General features: G+C 44.1%; 1 protein-coding gene across 1 annotated transcript in view; it reads right to left on the reverse strand.

Moving 5' to 3' along the window:
• Window positions 1-24,348, reverse strand: part of ptprq (protein tyrosine phosphatase receptor type Q) — a 304,885-nt gene that overhangs the window by 73,582 nt on the left and 206,955 nt on the right. Inside the window, exons 46-48 of the mRNA XM_072485165.1 lie at window positions 14,200-14,358; window positions 6,209-6,428; window positions 3,652-3,725 (exon numbers count right to left, since the gene is read on the reverse strand). Coding sequence (XP_072341266.1) covers window positions 3,652-3,725; window positions 6,209-6,428; window positions 14,200-14,358 — 453 coding nt within the window. The remainder of the gene's footprint in view (window positions 1-3,651; window positions 3,726-6,208; window positions 6,429-14,199; window positions 14,359-24,348) is intronic.

The following is a 24,348-nucleotide window of genomic DNA, read 5'->3' on the forward strand; positions in this document are numbered from 1 at the left end:
GAAGGTGGTTGTCCTGTTAAATCAACTACAGCCTCCCCTCATTGAATGCCAGCAGCCTTCCATGCTACAGTCACACTACATGTCTGTCCTGGTGCTCCCGCATAGTCCTACCCCCAGTGGCTGCAGCATGGCCAGTGGAAGACTGCTAAATTTCAGAGGAGATTGCAGATGGCCTTGAAGGACAACTGTGAGTATCTCTGGTCCTTGAAGGCCTGACCTCAGACTGTACTACCTTAGGATGAGCAGCGACAGTTTTGGCTGATGGGCGGAAAAACAACGGCGAGGGCATTAGCAGAGCGACAATGGTGCCAGGATGAAATCTGTCACCCTGAGATAGGACAGCAGGCTTGTGCTCCATGCTATTCCCTCAGGGAGGTCAGATTGCTGGACTGTTGTGATATTCTGCAAACTGTTTGATCGCCTGTCTGCAGCCCACGATGGCAACAATTTTGGTTTCCACTGTAGAAGCGAAGCATTGGGTGGCTTCTGCTGATGCTGTAATGGAAGCTGAAACGTCATCATTGAGAAGCTGGATCCATAATTAAGCGCACAAGGATGCGCAGATGGATTTTGCCACCACTGGAAAGGCTGAGCTCCAAATTCTGCTGCAAAGCTTTCTGACAAGTTGGTGCTGGGCTCCTCCTTGCTCCTTGATGTTGATGACAGGTTTTCTGACAGGCCTGACAATGTACCAAGCATTTCACCTTGTATGTCCATGAGTTTTCTTATGTAGTCTACCCCATCATAGTGCTCATTGAATTCATTGGCATCAAAACTTACATGCGATCTCCCCCTGATTCCACACTATTATTGACACAGTGATGGGGTGGGTGGGGGCGGGGCCAGGATGCAATTGGTATATGGCCTTTGAAGATACTGATTTTGACCATCATGTGGGGTTACTGCGCTTTCTGTGACACTGCATCCACGGTTTTGGGGAGTAGCATAGCATTGAGTCCTATCTGGACCCACTGCCTTGGCAAAGTGTATCTGGAGGGTCTCCTAACTCTTTGTGGATAGATGACATCTCTCTTCTAGCACTAAGGCTTCCAGTGGGGTGCTGGAAAATCCTGGGGCCGTTTCTCTCTCATGCTATGCCATTATTGAGTGTTCTCCAAGCTAAAGTCAATTTTAGACTGGCTTCTTGCACCTACTCCATCCACAATGCACATCCCCTTTCAGCGGTGCAGGATGCCTTTAAATAGTTTGAACTTGAGCCAACCTCACAATTTTGCAGCCCCAGCTCAGGCACGTTGGAATCAACAGCGCACTTAGTGCCAGCTACATGCTACAATTATTTGAATCATACGCGGAGCAAGGAAGATTGTGTTCTGACTGGAACAAACGCAAGGGCATGAGGTAATTCTGCATTGTGATCCCTGTGCCCACTTTCATGTCCTGCCCAATTTTGGGCCAATATGTGATAAGCCATGATATCAAGAGTGAGTTATACTCATATGCCAAGGAAGAATGGTGACTTCTAAAGTCAATCCCTTTTTACAGCATGAACACATTCAATGTGACTCAACTGTTAAAACCAGCTGTCTGGTTTTCGAATCATTTAAGCTTTTGAAGAGCAAAAACAATGAACGGACACATCTGAGGACCGCAGAATAAAATGTGAAGTATAACTGGGAAAACACAAGGCACTTGCTTCACCATAAATAGCCACTTTGAACTGAATGAAGCAACAAAGCCTTGTTTATACAGGGTTCATTAAACTCAGTCAAATCAGAGTTGCTGTGTAAATAGGTTTAACCCCTTGGTTGCTGGGGGCCTGTCGCATGGCATTGCTTTCTCGTAACAGAAGCTAAAATATAAGTGTTCGTTCAGCACTTCAGTACAAATTTCTTTACAAAGAGACCTAAAATTCGCAATTTCATTAAATATTCTGAATACATTTATCTTCCAAATGTAGTATAATCTACTTTTGTACAGCGGCATAAGTGATGTAATTTTTTTGAAACTGCTTGTCGCCAAATCCAGAAATCATTTGGAGGCCAAGAAATGGAAGGTGTGAAAGTCTACATCAGAAAATGAGCCTGGAGTTATGGTGAGCAGAGGAAAACAAACGTATGGAAATTACTTTCAACAATCAGCAGTTATTAAATATTGTCAAGAAGTGAGTATTGTGAGAAAAATGGACAGAGCCTTCAACTGATCCAATGTGGCCCATTTTATATCCCGCTAAAAGTGAAACTTCAGGCCAACATTAAAAGCAACACTAAGATTACCAAAAGCTTGTACTACCAGCCAAATACACACTTTATTTGGCAGCAGATGTTTTCGCATTTGACTAAAATATTCCCTCAAGTTGTTGCATGTCTTAATTTTACTGTAATATTGAGGAGGAAGGACGATGGGGAGCTGTAGAAGATGTTTTAATTCCATCTTTACCTTTAAGGAGAAGGTTCATTATGCTGTTTATGAGAGCACAGTTGAAACCCACAAGCCATTGTGCAAGTGGCAAATACAGAGCCAGCAAATGACAAGGATTCATTTCAATTTACCAGTTTTCTGATCACTCCAAACCAATATGGAACCCTTGCACAACCATAAATGATTATTCAAATATATAAAACCTCAGCATCATAAGATTATCCAAAACAAAGGACACTTTTCAAGATAAAATAAGAACAAAAGAAACTGGAAAAACAGGGTTTTGATGAAAGGTCAATGACCTAAAATACTGTCTGTGATCCAACATCCACGCTATGCCCGAAAAGCAGCTCTCCGAGCTGCAGTGTGGCTGATAAAAGCCGGGAGACCCCGCTTCCAGGATCTACCCGGCTCACAACACCTCATGAAAGAGAACGTGATCTCACAACGTTGCAACCACCCATTGTGAGTGGGATCACGTTTTAGTAAATCTGCATATTACAGCAAGACAACTAGTCTCACTTTAACGTGCAGATTCCTGAGTTACCCGAGGCGTGGGATCTATGTCCTTTGCCTCGGAGACCTTGGGTGAGTACCCATCAGCACTGGTCTCCAGGAACGGGGACCAGGTGGAACAGCACTCGTGGGGGACTTCTAGGTGATCAGAGGCCCCCAGGTGCATGCCCTTTGGGCAGGGTGGTACTCTGGCAGTGCAACCTGGGTGCCAGCCTGGCACTGTCAAGGTGCCCAGCTGACATGTCCAGCTGGCAAGGGCACTGCAAGGGTGCCAAGTAGGCAGTGGCAATCTGGCATTTTCTGTGCAGATGTAATTGGGCTGGGGGGAGGGCGGGGTACTGGAGTGCGGAGCTCCTCAGTACACAAAATAGGGCTCCAGCCGTGCATTCCCCGTTGAGGCCCCTTATCAAACACAAGTCGCGTTGTCTCGCCTTGTGTTTCTCGGCGCTGCGAGTGCCCGGAAACACGCGGTTAAATGTGCTCACTACAGGACTTTGTCCTCATTTAGTTAAATCGCGGCAGCTATCTCTGGTCGTGTCCTGCTGTGGCGCATGCAACGTGCCAGCCAGGCGTCCATTGAACACGAAGGGACCAGAAGATCACGCCAGTGGGCAGGACTGGAAAATCCTGTCCTGTTTATCTCCACAGCTGATGTCTGACCTGCTGAGTTTTATTGGTTCTTAATTCAGATTTCCAGCATCAGTGGTATTTTGTTTTTGCAGAAACACTTTTCGATTATGTTTTTTCCTGAAATACCTTGGGTTTTGACTGGATCAGAGTAATCTGAATCTGTAAATTGTCTTTGAAAGTTTGTTGCTCGGAACTTGAATCTAAAAAAGAATGACAAATTTATTACAGATAAAGGTAACTATCAAACATCAATATAGATACTTTTCCTCCCTAATATATCCATTATGAATGTGCATACCTTAAAATATTTTCTCAGATTCAATGATGTCAGTTGCTGCTGTAAGCAAGTCTGAGTGTTTTAATTTTTTTATGGACACTGACTCACTTTGGCCTATATCTATTTGTACAATAACAGGATGCTGGGGCAATAGCATCACTCTCTTGTGATCTGCGTCAGCTATTCATGCCAATCTCGACTCAATAGTACGACTCATGCCTCCAAACCAGAAGACTGTTAAGTTCAAGAACCACTTTGAGGACATGAGCACATGATCTCGATTGGCATTTCTGTACGGCATTGAGGAAGTGCTGTATTTTAGGTGAGATGTTGAATTAAACCTTACAGGGCAGCTCAATGCTGATTATCCGTTGAGTGTTTTTGGCCCATCAATCACATAGTTGCAAAATGTGCTCTCTCCCAGGCGTGGATAAAACATCAAATGGCACTATTTGAAGAAGAGCAGGGAATTCTCTTGGTGTCCTAGCTAACATTAATCCCCCAACTAGCACACAAAACTGATTAAATGTCGGTTTATCTAGTCGTTGTATGTGGTTCCTTAATTTGTGCAAATTGGCTGTCCGTCCAGCAAAAGTCACTACACTCCAAACTACTTCACTGGTTGCAATGTGCTTTGGGATATACAGTACTGAAAGTCTTGAAAGATACCATCGGAATGCAAGTTCTTTTTTTCACGTGTAGTTTCTTCAGTCATTTTGAAGGCAGACTGAACAAATATTTCTGTGAGACTTGGGCTGGAATTTTCCAGCCCACCCCCCGCCACTCTCCCCTCACCCCACCACATGGCATGTTTTCCCACAGCAGAGGTGGTTCACTGCTGGCCGTCTGTGGGGTCTTCTGGTCCCACCAAAGTCCATGAAACTTTGCATGGCTTGCCCGTCCTACCGCCGGCAAACCCGCTGCGTGGTCGGCTTTGACGGGGCAGTAAGATCCCATTGGAAGTGCCGGAGAATTCCGCCCAAGGTAAAAGATTAATTAAGAAGTGTTATTTCATGCAAAGCAATGGCTATAATCAGATTCAATTCTTGATTTAATCATACAAATAATGTTCAAATAATATGATTAGATAAGGAACATGGCAGACCTCTCTGTGTTTGCAACATTATACAAAGTAATTTGCATTTCTGTGTCAAAAGGCATTTTTGTCTGTTTTGTATCTTGTTATTGGTTTCTTTTTTTTTCTCATGGTCCAATTTGGGAGTAATAGTTACATTCACTTACACAATATGACCCAGCTTATTTGTGATATACAATAGCTCCAGGACAGATTTTATAGCTGCGCGTCCATCTGGGAGATGGTTCAAGCAACTTAGTTCAAAACAAATACCCTGTGGATTTTGCTTCAATATGTGCTTGATCTATTTTTTTTAGAATTACATATTTAAATATCCTTCATGCTGGCCAGATTTTGAAACTGCGAGATTGATGGGCCAAAGAATTCTACGGATAATCAGCATTGAGCTGCCATGTAAGGTTGATATTCAGGTAACTTACGCCAGTTCATATTAAAGTTTGGTGCTGCACACATGGTTGTTTAGTTATAGTCTATCCTCTTCAGAGGATTGTTGAGCCTACAAATCTTGTAAACGTACTGTGCATCATTAGTTCCATTCTCTTTTCCATTCACAGTCTATGGCCTAATTTATTCACTGTTTATTCTGCTAACTTCCAGAGTGGAGGAAGATTACAGAGGGGATACACACAGCATTTTAAAATATGATGATGATGATCGAGTGAGTTTACTATAAATTACCTTGAGATGAAGTGGTTACATTTGCACTGATTCATAATGAACAAGAGTTTGAATGTGAGAATGGGCTGGGACTAAATGTCCAAAAATGTAACATGCTAGGGAGTACTGTTGTTGTCATTTTGAAAATTTGAGGTTAATCAATTGCAGTCGTCATCCCAGGCTGTTATTTCAAGATGTGAAATTCGTAGGTGGTACAAAGTTGTCAAACACATGTGGCTTTTGGAATCCATGCCTTGTCAACAATAAAAATCTGTACAGGTATTTCTTTTGGATGAATTACCTAATGGTAATAACCTAGTGCTCTATAATGTTACCACCCAGTGTTTGGGGGCCTAAGCACATTTGACATTTAAACTTAAATGGAATGTCAATGAATGCACTTGACACCCTGCATAAAAACAGATGTTCGCATCCTTTCCAATTCCCAGTGCTACAGCAGCAAAGTTTAGCCACAGTAAAAATGAGAGAGCAGCAAAGAACAGGAACTTTACATTGTAAAGAAATGAGAGAATCCTGTCCCCTTTGCATCTGTCGCTCTCTTATAATTGAACAAGAATATCATTGCAACGCTGTGGCTTTTATTCAATTAAAAAATATGCAACACAATAAATAAGAACCAATATTTTACTTACAAGTACTGTTTATTGTGCTTTAGGGGCCCATTGCAAATTTTCTCAGCATTTCGTTGACATGATTTTTCAGCTCCAATGGTATATGTTTCTTCATTAGCATTTTCTCTATATGTGTTTGTTCTAATACAGGGTGGATTTTTAAAGCCTTCATTCGCAAAATACGGTTTTGGTTTCATTATGTAAGCATCATACCATGTAGAAATATTTCCATCATTCATAGCTATTGAGAAATTAAAATATGAAAATAAATTAAGAAGTAAAATTTTCTGATAAAGATATTTATGACACATTTAAAACAAACTATTAATGGAGTGATGCTGATCTGCAATTCCATTAAATTTTCAAAGAAAACAAATTATTACATTTTTAAAAAATTATTTATTTTTTGCATATCTAACAGTAAATAATACATTGCTTACATATAGCATTGCTGTAATTTTTTTCATGAAAACCTTGCTGTGAGTTTTAGTTAGAATTTGGTCATTGTAACAATGCTCTCTCTTAAACTGTTTTAAAAATTTGACATATCTTCGACCTGTTTGCAAGTATGCTGAAACATATGGAGCACGCACTACAGACGATATTTACTAGAGGTGGCAAGTGTCTTGTCCACCTGCTGAAGAGCCTGAAGAGCCGGTAAGAGTCCAGCGTCACCTCTTTTAGGGAACGGCTGCCGAATAAGTACCACTCGGGCACTGGCCTTTCCTGGGATCAAAGATCTCCAGGTGGAGGTAAATGCCCTGCCTGCCGAGAAGTGCCAGACCTTTGCAGCTCCCTTAAATGACAGTGCCTCGGAGAAGGCGGTGGTTGCTTCTGATATAACACCAACCTGAGGCCTAGTACTGTTGCTGATACTGGACCACAGGTGGGTGAGTGCAGCGTCATGGGCTGGAAGGCATGAGAGATAGGTAGGCAGCAAAAGCAGATGTTGGCTTTCAGTGGGGCTTCCCCTTCTGATGCTGGATCTCCGATCAGGCATTTAGTGCTTTTCAATGAGGGACCCAACACCCACTGGGAGTCTGCAAGGAATGCCTCATGGGTTTGCCTGTTGTGCTCCCCATATTGCGAGCCCTTCACCTGCTGGAGGGTTAATACCAGTGGTGTGGGATTGAGGCCGTTAAGTGAGCATTAATTGGCCACTTATGTGTCTTAATTGGCAGTGGTGCAGAAAGCTCATTCAAGGGCCTACCCGCCACAGGGTTAATCAGAGCGGAGGCAGGAGTATAGCTGGGTCCCCACCTGCCAACCCTCTGCCTGATTAAATGACCCTCACCACTATCAAGCTGGCCATGGGGGTGGGCATCCAATTCTGACTTGTGTTTGAGATCATGCCTGGATCATCACTTTCTTTTTCTCTTGGGTTCTCTTTCCTACTTGTATAGAGGAATCTGGCTTCTACTTAATACATCACATAACAGCATCTCACAGAAGAAACTTAAGGGTAAAGATTCTGATGCAAATGTTTCTGCTGCACTGCGAGTGCAAATCACAAAATCACTCTCTTCCAGAAGATAACTTTCTATTGATTAAAATCAATGGATAAATAATTCACTGCACTGAATGCAGTTTTGTGATATTATTTGTGTTTGTTCTTTGGAATTATTAACCTGATTAGAAAGTCAAATATGCTTTCACACTGCACTGTCAGTGTGTTTTGCCACAAGCTTTGTGCATCCGCATGATGGGGCTCTTTATTATTAATATATACAATTTATATGACAAAATATTAAATAGGACTAGAAAACATAATTGAAAACTGGTCTTCACAAACATTGGAGGTGATTTTCCGTTGCTGTTAGCCCTGGAGGGATACCTGCTGGCCTGTAAAATCGGGCCTTGGGCCCAACAAGTGTTCTCGCCACATGTCAAACCCGTCACGAGTCTCCCAACCTCTGCCCCCTGTTGTTCTATCTGCCCACAGTTTTTTTCTGCTGGCATTGCCTCTGTTCTGAAGTCCGTCCTAGAAAGGCCAGATGCGCTAGCTGACTGCGTTTTGTTCCGCTGGGGGTTCTGAAATCCTTCCTAGAAAAACTAGGTGCTCTGTCTGAGTGTTGCCCCCTGGCAGTGCCAACCTAGCAGGTTATTTTTGGCCAGCCCAGACGGGCTGGGCCAAAGAGCCTTTTCTGTGCTGTACACCTCTATGACTATTATTTGTATGGATTTCTACTTTTCAACAATTTATTTGTTATTTTAATTTAATTCCATAAAAACAAATTATTTTCTCATATGAAGATTTCAAAGGCTACAAATCAACAATAACAATAAAATTTGCCTTCAAATAAACCAAATGGTAGCAGCGCAGGAAATGGAAAATGTAAGAAGGATGTTTTTCAGATGGTCAGTTTGAGATGCATCATGAGCATGAAGCACTCCTGAGTAGGTCTAACGCGGTCAGATGCAGAGCAACCCCCCCCACATTTTAGGCTGTGTGCCTAAAATGGGAAGATCTTCCATATTTCAATGCTATTATCCCTCACTTTGATGAGCACAATAATAAAACTAAAAATAACATTAGTTTATGATGCTTTAAACATGGCTCTTGTGCATCATTAAAAGTCAGGCCTTTCTAACAGTACATTTTCGCACAACAGTCCATCTCTAGTAAAAAGAAGATGTCAAAAATGTACTCTCCCCAGTAGGAGTACTTAAAGTGGAACATTATTAGTTTGGAGAAATACTGACGAAGGTGACAAAAACACTTGATAGATTTTGATTCAACGCATATCTTTGCTTGAATACAACAGATAAAACTTTCAACTTTTGCCAAATACTTCTTCACACTGTTTAGCACACTGGGCTAAATCGCTGGCTTTGAAAGCAGACCAAGGCAGGCCAGCAGCACGGTTTGATTCCTGTAACAGCCTCCCCGAACAGGTGCCGGAATGTGGCGACTAGGGGCTTTTCACAGTAACTTCATTTGAAGCCTACTTGTGACAATAAGCGATATTCATTCATTCATTCATTCATATCAAGCAGAAACTAAAGCAGTTAGCATTCACTGCCTAACATGTGGTCCTATGGGAGTTACTATGGGCAGTCCTTCACAAAAGGTCCATGGCATCAGCTAGTTTAATTTATGGTGTGTCAGGAAAACAAAGGTAGTAATGAGGTTTTTCTTTTTGTACTTTTTGTAAATTGCTTAGTAACTAGGGACACCTTTGAGACAGGTAGGCTTTTAGTTTTAACTGAATTCATTGGCTGTTGATGCGGGAGAATGAAATCCTTCAGCTCTGCCAGAAGAAAAAGCTGCACAGGGCAAGTGGGCTGCAAAAGAGGCAGACTTCACAAAGAACGAGATAACCGGGGAGTTTGGAGAGAAAGACTATCTTAGGAAGATTGAAATTAAGGGAACTGAGACCAGGAAGCTGGACAGGGTACTATTCAGGAAAATTCAAGGGAAAAGCAGATAAAGTATTCTGAGTTCAAGAGATAGCTGCAGTAAGCAGATTTAAAGTGGGACAGCAGACTTCAGAGGTAAATCAAAGATTTGGTGCTATTGTGAAGAGTTTGTGTCACAGTCAAGACCAAAGGAATCCTGAAGGGGGAGGTCTAAAACTTGAAATCAAAACATTGATGGAAGCAGCTGAAGGAAAGCATTATTTAAAAGAAGATTTGAAAGTCTGTCTTTCTGAAAGCGGAATTTGAAATCACTTGCGTGGCAACTGGGGTTCATTGGGGCAAGGTGGCTCACAGTATAAGAATAATCTGGTGGGGGGAATTCTGAGGAGAAATCCATAGAAATTCACTCAGATTCAGAGTGGAGTGTGTCTGACCGCAGCCAGCCTGTTTGTTTAAAGGGATTGAGAACATTATAGCCGGAGATATACGTTGTAACCCAGGTTAACCTTATCATCTGTGTATATATGTGACACAGGGAGTACATTGTATCATAATCAAACTTTTCGTGTTTAATCATTTTTGTTATTGTTGTTGAACACAAATTAGTGGTCCTGTGACTCTGTTCCTCCATGTTTTCTAAAAGAAAGTAGAAGTTACATTCTTTTGAGCCAGGTTCCATTCTGGGATCTTCCTGTTCAGTTATAACATCAACTGGGATCTTAACAGGTGGGAATGTTTGTTTAAAAACAATCACGTCAGATTAAAATATATAATAATAATAAATCTTTGTGACAATATTAAAAAGTTAAAGGGCTGCATTTTTGTTATCAAGGTGCGTACTTGAGTTGTGAAATTTCCCACCATGCTGGACCTGCCTTGATAAAAAATACATAATGCATAATGCTTGCTCAGGGAGGTGTGGGATAGGGACTGCCCCACTGACCTTGGAAACAGATTGGAGGCATGCTGCTTGTTTCAGAAGTTGCTAGCCTCTCTGGAGCTGACCCATCATATCCCCTTAAAGACCACACCCAGCAGCATGGCCCGCCATACCCAGCATACCAATTAAATGTCAGTTCATACCCCCACATAGCCCCATGGCCCTGACCCGCCATGCTAAATCAATGCTAAGTTGTGCCCCATCCTCGCACTGCTCCTCATATCCTCCGTGCCAAATCAATGTCATCTCATGTCCCCTACTCACTCCCAATGGTCTCTTTTATCCTCCATGCCACCTCCGTAGGCACTCACCCAGCATCCACATGGGCAATTACGTGAACATGAGAAATTAAACTTCTAACAATCAAATACAGCTTTCATTCATCCATGCTTCCATTCATAAAATCCAATTCTTTTAAATCTCCTTATAAAACAAATTGTATTTGTACTCATATCAAAGACAGCCAATACTTTAATAGCTTCTTTAAGCTGTCAATCAATCTGTGAACTCAGAATCCCTGACAGGTAATTGTAGATGATGTTGCTATAGTCCTTGGGGAAATGTTAACAAAAAGCTCTTCTGAAACTGCACATACACTGCATTTTACACATGAATGGGCCTAAGGCTACCACTTTCAGACCTGGAAAATACCCAGTCTCCTGCAAATTACCTGGAAGAGTAAGATATCTCTAAATCTGCTCAACAGCTGAATCTGGTTATTTCACACTGCTACTATTGTTAAGAAAACCAATGTAGTTTTAAGGAAATTAGATTTGTATTGGTAAATATTAGAAATAAGATATAGTTTTAAGCGTGCTTAATTTAATGTTTCTCTGCCTGGAAGGGGAAAACCTATAGTTAGATTCATGCTGGACAAATGTGTTTTGTAGGTGTGGGGGTTGGTGAAGTTCCAACTTTATTTCTATCATGCTTAGAGAGGGCTATGGTGTGAAGAATAAATAGGCAAGTAGAGGTATGTGGGCATTGCTTAGCAACTGGGCCCTTGTACGGTGATGATGTTTTAAAGTTTTAGTTCAGATCATTTGGTTGCTATTGGAGACAGGGCACTGGGGAGTGAAAAGCCCTCAACTCTGCCAGGAGAAGCTGGACAGGGCAAAGGAGCTGTGAAGATGCAAGCTTCCTAGGAAACAGAGACCAAAGTATTATTCAGAAGAATTCAAAGAAGAGTGAACAAAGTGTTCTGAGTTAAAGAGACAATTGCAGTAACTAGGTTTAAAACAGGACAGCAGACTTCAGAGGTAAATTGAACATTTTGATGGCATTTTAATACAACCTAGGAATCGAGAGTTAAAGAAATGGTATAAGTCAAGACAAATAAATCCTAAAGGGGTTGGTGTAAAATTCTAGAGTAGGTTCGCTGTTGAATGTGGAGCAGAAGATTTGTTTTAAGTTGCCCAATTTGAAAACTTGGTCTGGATTTGGAATGCAATGCTCTAAGGGAAAGCATAATTATGAGAAAAGGACTTAAAGCGTGTTTTTTGGGAGAAGAGTTTGGAAACTTTCACATGACAATTATCTGGGGCAATTCTGAGGAGATTTAAAGTGGGACAGCAGACTCCAGAAGTTAATAGAACGTTTTGATGTTGATTTAATATAATCTGGAAATCGAGAGTTAAAGCAATTGTGAGCAATTTGCACAGCAGTCAAGACAAATAAATCCTAAAGGGGTGGTGTAAAGTCCTGGACTGGATTCACTGTTAAATGTGGAGCGGAAGCTTTGTTTTAAAGTGTGATTTAGGAAACTTGGTCTGAATTTCAGAGTGAAACCGTCTAAGGGAAAGCATAATTAAAGTGTGTTTTTGGGAGTAGAGCTTCGAAACTTTCACATGACAATTATCTGGGGGAATTCGGAGGGAACTTCCCCAAACATTCACTTGGGGTTCAGAGTGGAGAGTTGCCCACAGTCATGTTATGTACTTAAAAGTTATTGTGTTAATGATACCATTGTAGAGTAAGATGTACTTTGTAATTCGTGTTATTCCTAAAACCAGTGAGTAGTTGTTACGTTGGGTGGGGGGGGGGGGGGGGTCAAGTAGAGGAGGATTGTATAATAATCCAACTCTTCATGTTAAATAAATGTTTTTTTCCTTCATTGTTAAAATTAATTAGTGGTCCTGTGATTCTGATCCTCCATGTTTTATTTTTTACAAAGTAAAAGTTGCAGTCTTTTGAGCCAGGTTCCATTCTCGGTTCTTCCCGTCCAGTTATAACACCAACTGGGGTCATACCACTATGAATCTGCAACACGAGTGATCAGTTACTACTAACAGAATGCTGCACTCATGCAATAAGTCGTTCTGCCCACCACACAAATGAGTAGCGTGTGATATGAATTTCAATACTAGTGCAATACCAGGTACGTAGGGTGTATGGGCCAACAACTGGCAGATCATGGGCTGGATTCTCCAGTCTCCCAGCTGTGTGTTTCTTGGCGGCACGCCGTTTGCTGCGGACGGGATTCTATCTTCCCGTCGCCTGTCAATGGGATTTCCCATTGTAACTACCCCAAACCGCTGTGGAACTCGCGGGCAGTGATGCGCTGCCGGTGGGTAAAAGGAATTGCACTGACTGGAGAATTCCGGCCCATATTAAATAGCATGCTGCCTCAGCTGTTCACAAAAGGCAGAGTATGGACTGTGCTCAGCCAGCCCGTGCTAGCAAAGCTCAGAACATAACATCTACTGTTAGATATGGTTCTGCGATTGGACAGCACTTGCTGAACAATCGCAAGTGTGCTAAGACTCACACAAATAACCAATTTAAGATTATCAGTCAGGCTTGCATTGTAATGCACTTATGCTTTCTAGCAGCTAAACATATTCTTGCACAGGGACCTATCCTCTTCAGGCAAAAGAAATATTACCAGACATTGGCAATTTAAAAAAATAAAAATAAAAGCATGGGGGACAATGGCTCCCTGATGCGTTCTCCATGGTAATGCTTCAGCCAATCAGAGCCTACTTCCAACCAATCAGCACCCCTTTTGCATGCAGTATAAATTGCTGCCCCCTTTGAAGTTTGGCATTCTTGCATCTGTCTTGATGAGCGCCAGAGGAAAAGGTTTGACAACTCCAGGTCTCTTTTCAGCAATATTATCCAGACACTAGTTATTCAGCAAATCATTGAAAAAGTACCATTTCACACTCAAAATGGAGCCTTTAATTCAAGAATAAAATAAAGATGTGGCTCAATATATTTTATGCCATCATTAGCTCATTATAAGAATCCAAATAAAACTTCACCAATACCGTCTCTAATACTGATGCACCTTTCTAGCATTTCATGAATTGCTGCCAAGATTGGGAAATGGGACTTTTGGTGCATACAATTCCTTTGGCCAGTGTTCCTGGATAGCATCACTTCTTTCTGGGAATGCCTGATTAGAGAATCAGCCCAATAGTCAATAATTCGAGCAGCCGGACAGCAACCCAAAAGTTGCCATGATCAAAATGGCCCTTTAGGTTATCCCACCTGTGTGGCTGCGCAAAATAAAATTAAAGGCCTGCACACTTAAACAACGTGCCCCACACAACAAAATAAATAGATCGTTGTCTAGGGGAGCAGCATCAGACCTAACTCTCGCAATGTACTGAGACGAAATGATGAATTATTATCAGTGAATTTCTTCATTCTGTTTCTATTTAACTGTTACCAGTTCAGCAAAGTTTGGAAAGAAATTACAAGCTCTTACCTTTTATTTCAGTTACTATTACTTGGATCTTTTTGATAGAACCATGTTCATCTGTGAAATAACATACAGGCATCCTGATTGTAATAGTTGTAGAAGTGACTTGCACCGCTTCATTTTTGTCTAAAGCAACATCTGGTTTGAAAGTAGGCTTGGGTGGAGCTGTGGAGAAAATTGAGTAATTAACATTATTGCTTGAAACAACTCTTGAAGCATTCAAAGCTTCATAGTCCATTAACTCTGAAGTGTTTCCTCTTTTGAGCAGGTGTCGTGTGTTTCCTACAGTGGATTTTTCTCCACTCTGAAGTGCTTTCCAGAAAGATCAGGTGCTCAGTCTGATTTTCTTTTCGACTGGGTCTTTTTCAACCTCTGATGCCTGTAGACTGCTTTCCCAAAATCGAAGCAGCTGGCAAAGCGCAGACATTAAAGTGCGAGGTTTACTCAATGAGGACCTTCTCGCAGCCACTGTTGAATTCTCTGGATAGACGTGATGACCAGGCGGGGGTTTTGGAGGCCTTTGTAGCCCCCGGGTGGTCAGGGACAAGGCTGGGCAGTACCCTGGCCCTGCCCGCTGACTGTTGGGACTGCCAGAGGGAAGGGGCAGGTTGACACTACCAAGGGGTGAGGCCTGAAACAGGGATTGAGGGGGGCCTGAAGGGGGGGGGCCTTTGGCAACCCCATAGTGGAGTGTCATTCACTTGGCGAGGGGGCCTTGCTAGAAACATAAAAGATAGGCACAGGAGCAGGCCATTCAGCCCTTCGAGCTTGCACCACCATTCAATATGAACATAGCTGATCATGCAAATTCAGAATCCCGCCCCATTTTGTCTCCATCCCCCTTGATCCCGTTAGCTTCAAGGGTCACGTCCAGCTCCCTCTTGAATATATCTAACAAACTGGCCCCAGCAGCTTTTTGTGGTTGAGAATTCCACAAGTTCACAACTTCCCGCCACTTGTCAATGGTATTTCTGATTGTAACTACCCCATGCCGCAGGGAAATCTGCTGACGGGGGTGTGCTCCCGGTGGGAAAAGTGAATCTCAACGGAGAATTCATGCCAATACCCTTCATGCTCCCTAATTTCACATCGAACACAACAGTGTGCTTCTTTAAAATGTTTGCGAGGCCGGATTCTCCATTTGGCCATCATGTTAACTTCTGCCCAGTTCAGTCAAATCTTCTCCAGCCATGTTCGATCCATCAACACTGGATAATTTCCCTTTACTACATATAGAGACAACTCTGCTGTTTGCCCGTTAAGTTGCACAGATACTTCAATGTGGCCCTTCATTAGAACCACTTTTCCTGTGTATGTCTTCTGCAGTTTTGATTAAATCGCACCCTACAGCTAGCTTTTACTCCTGCAGGCACGCTCTTTGTGTCCTTCATTTCCACAGCTTCGACATGCCATGTATTTACACCAACATTCAGCAGCAGAATGCTCTAGTTTTGCACATCGGCATGAATCTCAAGATTCTTGGTTGTCGATTCAGCAGCCATTTTGTGCACTTGAGTGCACAAATCCAGTTGCTGAGCTTCCTTTGTAACCAGTTCTATAGAAACGGTGATTTACATAGCCTACTCAGTTGGCAAATGTGTCTATATCACTTCGCTGCGTAGACCACAAACCAATCTGTCCCAAATAGTGTCATTCAGCACATATCCAAACCCTCAGTATTCTGCAAGTCTTTTAAGCACAGCCACAAATTGTGCAATTGACTCCCGCTCTTGGTTTATTTTATGGAATCTAAAGGGCTCTGAAATCACCAAGGGTTTGGGCTAAAAATGTTCTCGCACAATATCCTATGTTCCTATCTATGATCTGCTTGTACATCGTATTGCCTGGCTTCTCAGGTTGCACTAAATGGAGGAGATTAAAGTTTTTTTCCCCCATCGCGCTCAGGAAAGTGTGCATCATAATATCTTCAGCTATTTTTGTTTGCCTGTGCAAAATAGTCAAAACGCTCAGTGTAGAAACTCCATCGCTCCACATCAGCATCAAAGGGCCCCAAGACACCAAAAACTCCCATCACGTTTCTACTAATGAAGGTTTCCCGAAGGAAACAACCCAACCTTCAGCCTCATATTTATCACAAACACCTATATAATCTGTTCTGCAGGAAGATTATCATTACTCATGCCCACCTAACCTGTTAGTTCTCTGTAGCACATGTCACAGCAGATAAAAGTTTTCCTTTGTAACTTTTATTTTTCCAACTTTTCTCAGTAATTTGCTTCTTCCCGGTTGGCTAGCCAACTTACGGTCATAGTCCTTGACACCAGTTTTTATGTTGTGTTTTGGAGGTGTGATACTAGGGAGGACAAAGCTTTAAACACCAAGGCTTTATTTACAGTGTGTTATCTCTTAAATGGCTGTTCTTCTCTCTCTGTTTCCTGCACTAGGAGTTATAACATCACGTCCAATGAATACATTAATATATCAGTGCTTCACCAGAGCTAATAAGAATGAATGCAAATACATAACGGATGCACGTGCATGGATGCCACTGAACATCGATGGACATGTTTGAACATAACTGATGTGGTGTCCTGAGGTTGCTCCTGGCATGTTGTCAAAAGGTCGCCACTGACATGGCATTGGAGGGTTGAAAGCAACATGGAAAGTCGAATTAGGGTGTCAATGTACAAGCATCGTAAATGCCATTCATTGCATCTCAAAACCACAAATGCATGCACACACACACACACACACACATCACATGGATAGATTAAATAATTTGTAGTCCAATGAAACCAATGGGGTTCAATGCTCTTGGAAGTTGGTGAGTTAGCTAGCTTTACATTGAACTTGGTGGTCCTGCTGCTTTCAGTGTCGAGATGATTTAAGGCTGCAGACAGACAGTTTATCTGTTCTTTTGGACACAACATTGCTCAGTTAGGTTCTTTGAAAAAATGCTGTCTGCGGCACCTGGATAGTTAAACATCAGCAGGTAGGGTTCAACTTGAAAATTGGATGGAGAGAGAGAGAGAGTGGGATGAAACCACTCAGACTCCTGTCCCTTCAGTTTCTCAACTAGTTGTACTGCTCTAGAGTAAGTAGGTGCTTAAATACATGATTGACTTGCCACATGAGCTTTTCTCGCCAACTGCCTAGTGATCTAAGTATGGTCATGGCTAGGGTAGTGAAGTTACCTTTATTAAATCATGGCTGGGAATTCCGCTCTGTAGCCACCTGGGTTGGCCACTTCCCGACTTAAAATGGAGATCCGCAAAGACTACAGGGAAATTCAGCCAATACAGGCAAAAACTAGCAAGTGTGTATTAGAACTTGCAAAAGCCCCCCAGACAGCACTGAAACTCACAGCCATCTGCATACTAATGAGCGATCCCCAGGAACAATTGAAACATGTAAGGTGAATAAGGCCAAGCCAGACTTCTCGGCGCCAGCAGGAGCCAAGACAAAGGAAGGCCAACAGACACTTAGGGACCGCCCAGCGATCAGGGAACGGCTCCAGTATTGGAGAAATCGATCCAAGTGATCAGAACCTAGTCCAATCACTTGGAACCAGATACGGGATCCACCCCGAACGGCGCAAAGCCCCTGGGGACTATAAAGTAGAGCCCCCAAGTTCAAACCGGTCTTCTTGGCAGGGTCACGCAGCAACTCGAATCAACCCTTGAGAGTGAACTGTCTAAGCTGCCGCATCAACCAAGTAAGTCTCCAGTCAACGCACGCTACGAGATAGGCGCTCCTAGCTACCAGGCCATACCAGCTTTTGAATCCTGCAGACTCAGATCGAACGAAAGGCCATTTGTTCCCCTGACCTGGTGGGCCAGTTCCGAAGCTAAGTACAGGTCTTTTAGTGATAGAGAATAGTCTAGAAAGTAGAGTTTATGCATGAGTAGTGATTTACTGTGTATAATAAATGTGTTTTGATTTGAATCTTACTAATTGGTGTGTCGAGTTATTGATCAGTACTTGAACTTGAACCTCGTGGCGGTATCATAAAGATACCTGGCGACTCTAGAGCAATGGTTATAGAAACAGAGCAAATTCAGTAATGACCCAACGGGCAACGAATTAAGAGCCAACCAAAGTTAGCAACAGCTTTCAGTCAGGATCTGATTGGCCAAGTGTTTATTTCTGACGGTGAGCCTCCATCAAGTTGAGTATTCAGCGATTGTTTGGACGCTTTGCTAATAAGATAGGAAATGGCTCCCATTCATGTATCTCAAAGCAATTGTTCCTGGTACGGCTTTGAAGACAGGTTGTCTCCACTTAAATAGTTTTGGAATGCAAAAGGTACAGTGATGCAAATGCTCAGCCATCTTTGACTGTTATCCCAAGACACTGGAATGTGGCTCGAGTTTTTTTAAATGAATGGTGTCCAGCCAGTCAATTCAAAAGTCATTTTTGATATCAAACATAGTTTCACAACAATATAAATAATGTAATAAAAACAGAAATTGCCAACAGGACTCTTCTTTAGAAACACATGACGGAATTATCCGGCCATTCATGCTGGCGGGACATTCCAGTGTCGCTGGCGGCACACCCCCGCCATGGGTTTCACGGTGGTGAAGGGTGTATTCAATGAGAAACTATGTTGACAAAGGCAGGACCAGAAGATCTCGCTGCCAGCCAATGGTGAGCTGGCCCCACCGCCACGAAACACCCGGCGGGTTGTGCGGAAATTCCCAACTGATAATTCTGTTTCTCCCTCTTTGCAGATGCTGCCGGACCTCCCGGGTCTAACAGGTATTTCCTGTCTGTATTTCAGATTTCCAGCATCTGCAGCATTTTGCTTTTATAGAAATAAATGCCTGGATTATCCGTTTGGGTACTCTGGGTGTGATTCTACTTTTCGGAGACGAACCGACGCTTGGACAGAATCGGGGGACTTCTATGACATCAACCATTAATGGTCCAGCACCAGGTGGAACATGAGTGATTCCAATGAGAAATGGTGTCGGATATGCCGGAGTCGGGATTGGCACTCGAGAGGCTGACAAGCTGAAGTCAATATTAACTACCTCCACCACTGACACACAGTGGCAACCATGTGTAGCATCTACCGTACCTTCACTGTTGCTGGGTTAAAATGCCGAAACTCCCTTTCTAACAGCATTGTTGTTGTCCTTACACAACATGAAATGTAGGGGTTCAAAAAGGTAGTTCACTACAACCTTCTCAAGGGCCACTTGGGTTGGGCAATAAATGCCAGCCTATCCAGCGACACCCATACCCTGCCAAATAATTAAACAATAGTTGTTTGGCAGTGTGAAATTGAATATTGCTAAAAAAAAGGCGCCACGCTGCTCCGATTCTCCACAGAGCAGAGAATTGGCGCCATTGGGGCCGGCGTGGCGCCAGTTGGGGGCCACTCTACGCGGCTCCCCCGCGATTCTCGGCCCAGATGGACTGTAAAAAAAATAATGGAGTCCCGCCGGGGCCGTTCTAACCTGCTCTGAGCCGGTGGGACCTCGGCGTTGAAGGGTCGGGTGGCGGCTTGTGGGGGGCGAGGGGGGCCTGACCCCGGGGGGGGGGGGGCGTCCGATGTGGCCAGGCCCGTGATCGGGACCCACCAATTGGCGGGCCGGCCTCTCTGTGTCCCGGCCTCCTTTATTCCGCGCCGGCGCCTGTACTCCTGCTCCATGTTAGGTCGGGACCGGCGTGGACAAGGGAGACAGTGCGCGTGCGCGAAAATCGCGCCGGTGGGACTGCGCATGCGTGAGTTTGCGTCGGACCCACTGCGCATGCGCGCATCCCCCGGTGCCCATTCCACGGCCGGATCAGCCGCTGGAGCAGCGTGAACCGCTCCAGCGCCCTGCTGGCCCCCTGTAGGGGCCAGAATTGCTGATCCTGGGGCCGTGTTGACGCCATCGGGAAACGCGACGGCGTTTCCGACGGCGTCAACACTTAGCCTCAGGATCAGAGAATCCCACCCAATATCCGTACATGGGGCGTCATTCTCCGACCCCCCGCCGGGTCGGAGAATGGCCGTTGGCCGCCGTGAATCCCGCCCCCGCCCCCGCCGAAGTCTCCGCTCCCGGAGATTGGGCGGGGGCGGGAATCCAGCCGCGCCGGTTGGCGGGACCCCCCGCTGGATTCTCCGGCCCGGATGGGCCGAAGTCCCGCCCAGGAATTGCCTGTCCCGCCGACGTAAATCAAACCTGGTATTTACCGGCGGGACCAGGCAGCGTGGGCGGGCTCCGGGGTCCTGGGGGGGGGCGCGGGGCGATCTGACCCCGGGGGGTGCCCCCACGGTGGCCTGGCCCGCGATCGGGGCCCACCGATCCGCGGGCGGGCCTGTGCCGTGGGGGCACTCTTTCCCTTCCGCCTCCGCTACGGCCTCCACCATGGCGGAGGCGGAAGAGACTCTCCCCACTGCGCATGCGCGGGAAACATTCAGCGGCCGCTGACGCTCCCGCGCATGCGCGGGGAAACTGACAGCGGCCGCTGACGCTCCCGCGCATGCGCCGCATTTCCGCGCCAGCTGGCGGGGCAACAAACGCCATTTCCGCCAGCTGGCGGGGCGGAAATCCCTCCGGCGTCGGCCTAGCCCCTCAATGTTGGGGCTAGGCCGCCAAAGATGCGGAGACTTCCGCACCTTTTTGCCGGCGCGATGCCCGTCTGATTTGCGCCGGCTTTGGCGCCAGTCGGCGGGCATCCCGCCGTTGGGGGAGAATTTCGCCCATATTCTTTCTGTCTGCAAAGAACAGTGCCCTGTGTATTAATATACGTAACTTCCAGTATTTCTTCACAGATCCATGGTCCCAGGTTCGATTCCGGCTTGGGTCATTGTCTGTGCGGAGTCTGCACGTCCTCCCCGTGTCTGCGTGGGTTTCCTCCGGGTGCTCCGGTTTCCTCCCACAGTCCAAAGATGTGCGGGTTAGGTGAATTGGCCAATGATAAATTGCCCTTAATGTCCAAATTGCCCTTGGTGTTGGGTGGAGGTGTTGAGTTTGGGTAGGGTGCTCTTTCCAAGAGCTGGTGCAGACTCAAAGGGCCGAATGGCCTCCTTCTGCACTGTAAATTCAATGATAATCTATGATTAATCTAGGACAAAGGTTCGGCACAACATCGTGGGCCGAAGGGCCTGTTCTGTGCTGTATTTTCTATGTTCTATGTACTCGGAAATACATCACACTGACTGACTGACAATCTTAAATTGGTTGTCAGCATAATTCCTCGCACATTGAGAATAACCAGTTCCTGTTCTTTGCAGACAGAATGAACATGTACACCCTTAGTGCCTGTTTCCGTTAAACAAAACAAATGGCAGCCATTCGCTGGTTCATTCCTCAGGGCCAATCAGAGTAATGCTGCCTGCTTTAAACTTCAAACAATGCTTTGCAATTAACTGTCTGTTGCCATCGTGGTGCCTTCTCCATGGTAACACCTCTACCAATCAGAGTTCACTGCCAGCCAATCAGCAGTCACTTCTCCGACAGTATACATTTGCTGTTTTCCCTTACATGGATCTTCCTGACATTTGTCCAGATAAATACAAGGTGAAAAACTTCAACCAAAAATGTCTCTCTATTCAGCTTAATTAAAAATATGATTTTGGCAAGGAGTTGGCATGGGTCTTTAAGGGGCCATGAGGGTAGGTGAATCAGCATGGATGGGCCATACGTTGACATGAGTTGGCATGCATGGAGCATGAGTTAGCATGAAGAAAGCATGGTCAGCATGGGTAAGACCGTTAAAACATACCTTTCAAAGCGTTCCTGACTATGATTCACAACTCATCTGAGATCTGTGAACCATGAGACATGGAAAAACTAGCCTGACACCTGAGTCTGAGTCATTAAACAGTTTCAAAAAGGAGATAGGTGTATTTCTGATTTTAAAAACGGGATAAAGGAATATGGGGAACGGGTAGAGAGGTGAATTGAGACCAGGAAGAGATCAGCCTGGTGGAACAGGTTCGAGGAGCTGAATTGCCCACTATTGCTCCTAATTCCTATGTTCCTGTGACACCACGATAATTGTGGGTGGCTAGGGGATGCCATCCGCTGCAATGGACTGGACGGTCGGGAATACAGGTTGTGGGCTCACTGCCCACTTCCTTGTCTATTGTATCACAATCCCAGACCAGACCCCAACAGGGGGTAGGATACGGGACCAAAACCCTAATATTTTATTTTAATTTTGAAAGAGTGTGAGGAAAGGATACTTCGCTCCAGGAGTGATTGCAAGAAGAAATAGGGACTTAGTATGTTAAAACAAACTTTATTACTAAAACAGTATTAAAATCTTTAACATCACACACAAAAATATCTTATGATTACCCTTTAAACAATACTACTCAATACAGTGAACACAATGCCCTTAATTGCTATCTTTATTCCCACTTAAACAACAAGAAAATAGACCATCTCAGCTCTCAATCCACCCTAAACACCAATGGCACAGAAGAATACTTGTTTTACAGAGTTATTATTTGAGAATGAAATCTTTTGACACTGCTTTACAGAACAACTCTGACTCTGGTCTGAACCCCTGCAGAAACTTTGGCTGAATGCCTTCAAAAGCTGTTTTCAACTGGCTTGTTTCAGCTCCCCCTTGTCCTCAGACAAGTCTGCACTGCTTTAACTACAGTTAGTCTCTTTCAACTAACTTGAACCGTTTCACTGTGCACATCTTCAGCCAGATCAGAACTGAAACTGAAAAATGCTTTCTCAAAAACCTGATGCTTCAGCCTCACTCAGCAATGACATTATCTCACCAAGCTGAAAACTAATTAACTCCCCAGAGAATCCCCTTAATCAAATCAAAATAGCATGAGCCCAAGCCTTTAATAAATGTAGAGTACCCAATTCATTTTTTTTCCAATTAAGGGGCAATTTAGCATGTTCAATCCACCTACCTTGCACATCTTTGGGTTGTGGGGGAAAAACCCACGCAAACACGTGGAGAATGTGCAAACTCCACACGGACAGTGACCCAGAGCCGGGATCGAACCTGGGACCTCGGCGCCGTGAGACTGCAGTGCTACCACTGCGCCACCGTGCTGCCCCAGCCCAAGCTTTTACAATGGTTAATTGCACCTCAGGCTCCTAAAAAGCTGTGTCGCCTTTCAAACCAAGATTCCTTGAAAATACATGACTGCAGCAGTCAAACACAGTCTAACCCAGGCTTTCAACCTTTATTTCACCAAATATCTATAATCCAGTACATCCAAAATCCTACATTCATCACATTCGCCAACGAATGTAGGGGTCAAGAATCTCTGAATTGCAACCTTCCCACCAGTTTTAAATGGCTCCCGACTCATTCTGACTCCATGAAAATCTGGGCCTATAACACTGAAGGCCTTCATATTTCTCTCTCTTCCAATCAGTCTGTACCTTCAGTGATCCAAAGGATATGTCATCAGATCAAAAGCTGTTGCAAGTGCATCAATAATACCAAGAATCAACAAGTGCATCAATAATGCCACTTGCATAGGTAATTGATGCATTACCCATGGCCTGATTGCCCTTTCAGTCAGTGAATAAATATGCCTATGGTTCTCTTTGGACTATGGCTAATTACCTTACTGTCATGTGAGAGTACCTTTAAGAAATGGGTGTTTATAAATGGGTATGTATATAAATATCTGTAGTGAGACTACCTTTAAGAAATGGGTGTTTACTACTGCAGTGATGTCAGAGAGTGGGTGGCACTAGGCTGTCTGTCAGCTTTTTATTTCATTTTAGGCTGTTTGCTGTAGGGTGTGTTTCTGTAATCTAAAAACTGTAAATCGATCCTTTGGTAATTTAAAACTAATAACTGCTCTCAGTAGTGACTTTAACCTGATGTGCTTCTGTTAAAGGTTATGTTTTTAAGTCTTATGGATGTTAAAAGGAAAGCTTAAAGGATTACTTAGTGTTGTAGTCTTAGGGGGTTATCTTTGAATTAATGGTTGCTAAGATGTTCCCTGTATGTTTTAAAAAGGTTAACTTGAGTTCATAGAATAAACATTGTTTTGCTTTAAAAAATACTTTTCCGTGGCAGCACGGTGGCGCAGTGGATTAGCCCTGCTGCCTCACGGCGCCGAGGTCCCAGGTTCGACCCCGGCTCTGGGTCACTGTCCGTGTGGAGTTTGTACATTCTCCCCGTGTTTGCGAGGGTTTCGCCCCCACAATCCAAAGATGTGCAGAGTAGGTGGATTGGCCACGCTAAATTGCCCCTTAATTGGAA

The sequence above is a fragment of the Scyliorhinus torazame genome, chromosome 19, assembly GCF_047496885.1.
Source record: "Scyliorhinus torazame isolate Kashiwa2021f chromosome 19, sScyTor2.1, whole genome shotgun sequence".
Classification (NCBI taxonomy): domain Eukaryota; kingdom Metazoa; phylum Chordata; class Chondrichthyes; order Carcharhiniformes; family Scyliorhinidae; genus Scyliorhinus; species Scyliorhinus torazame.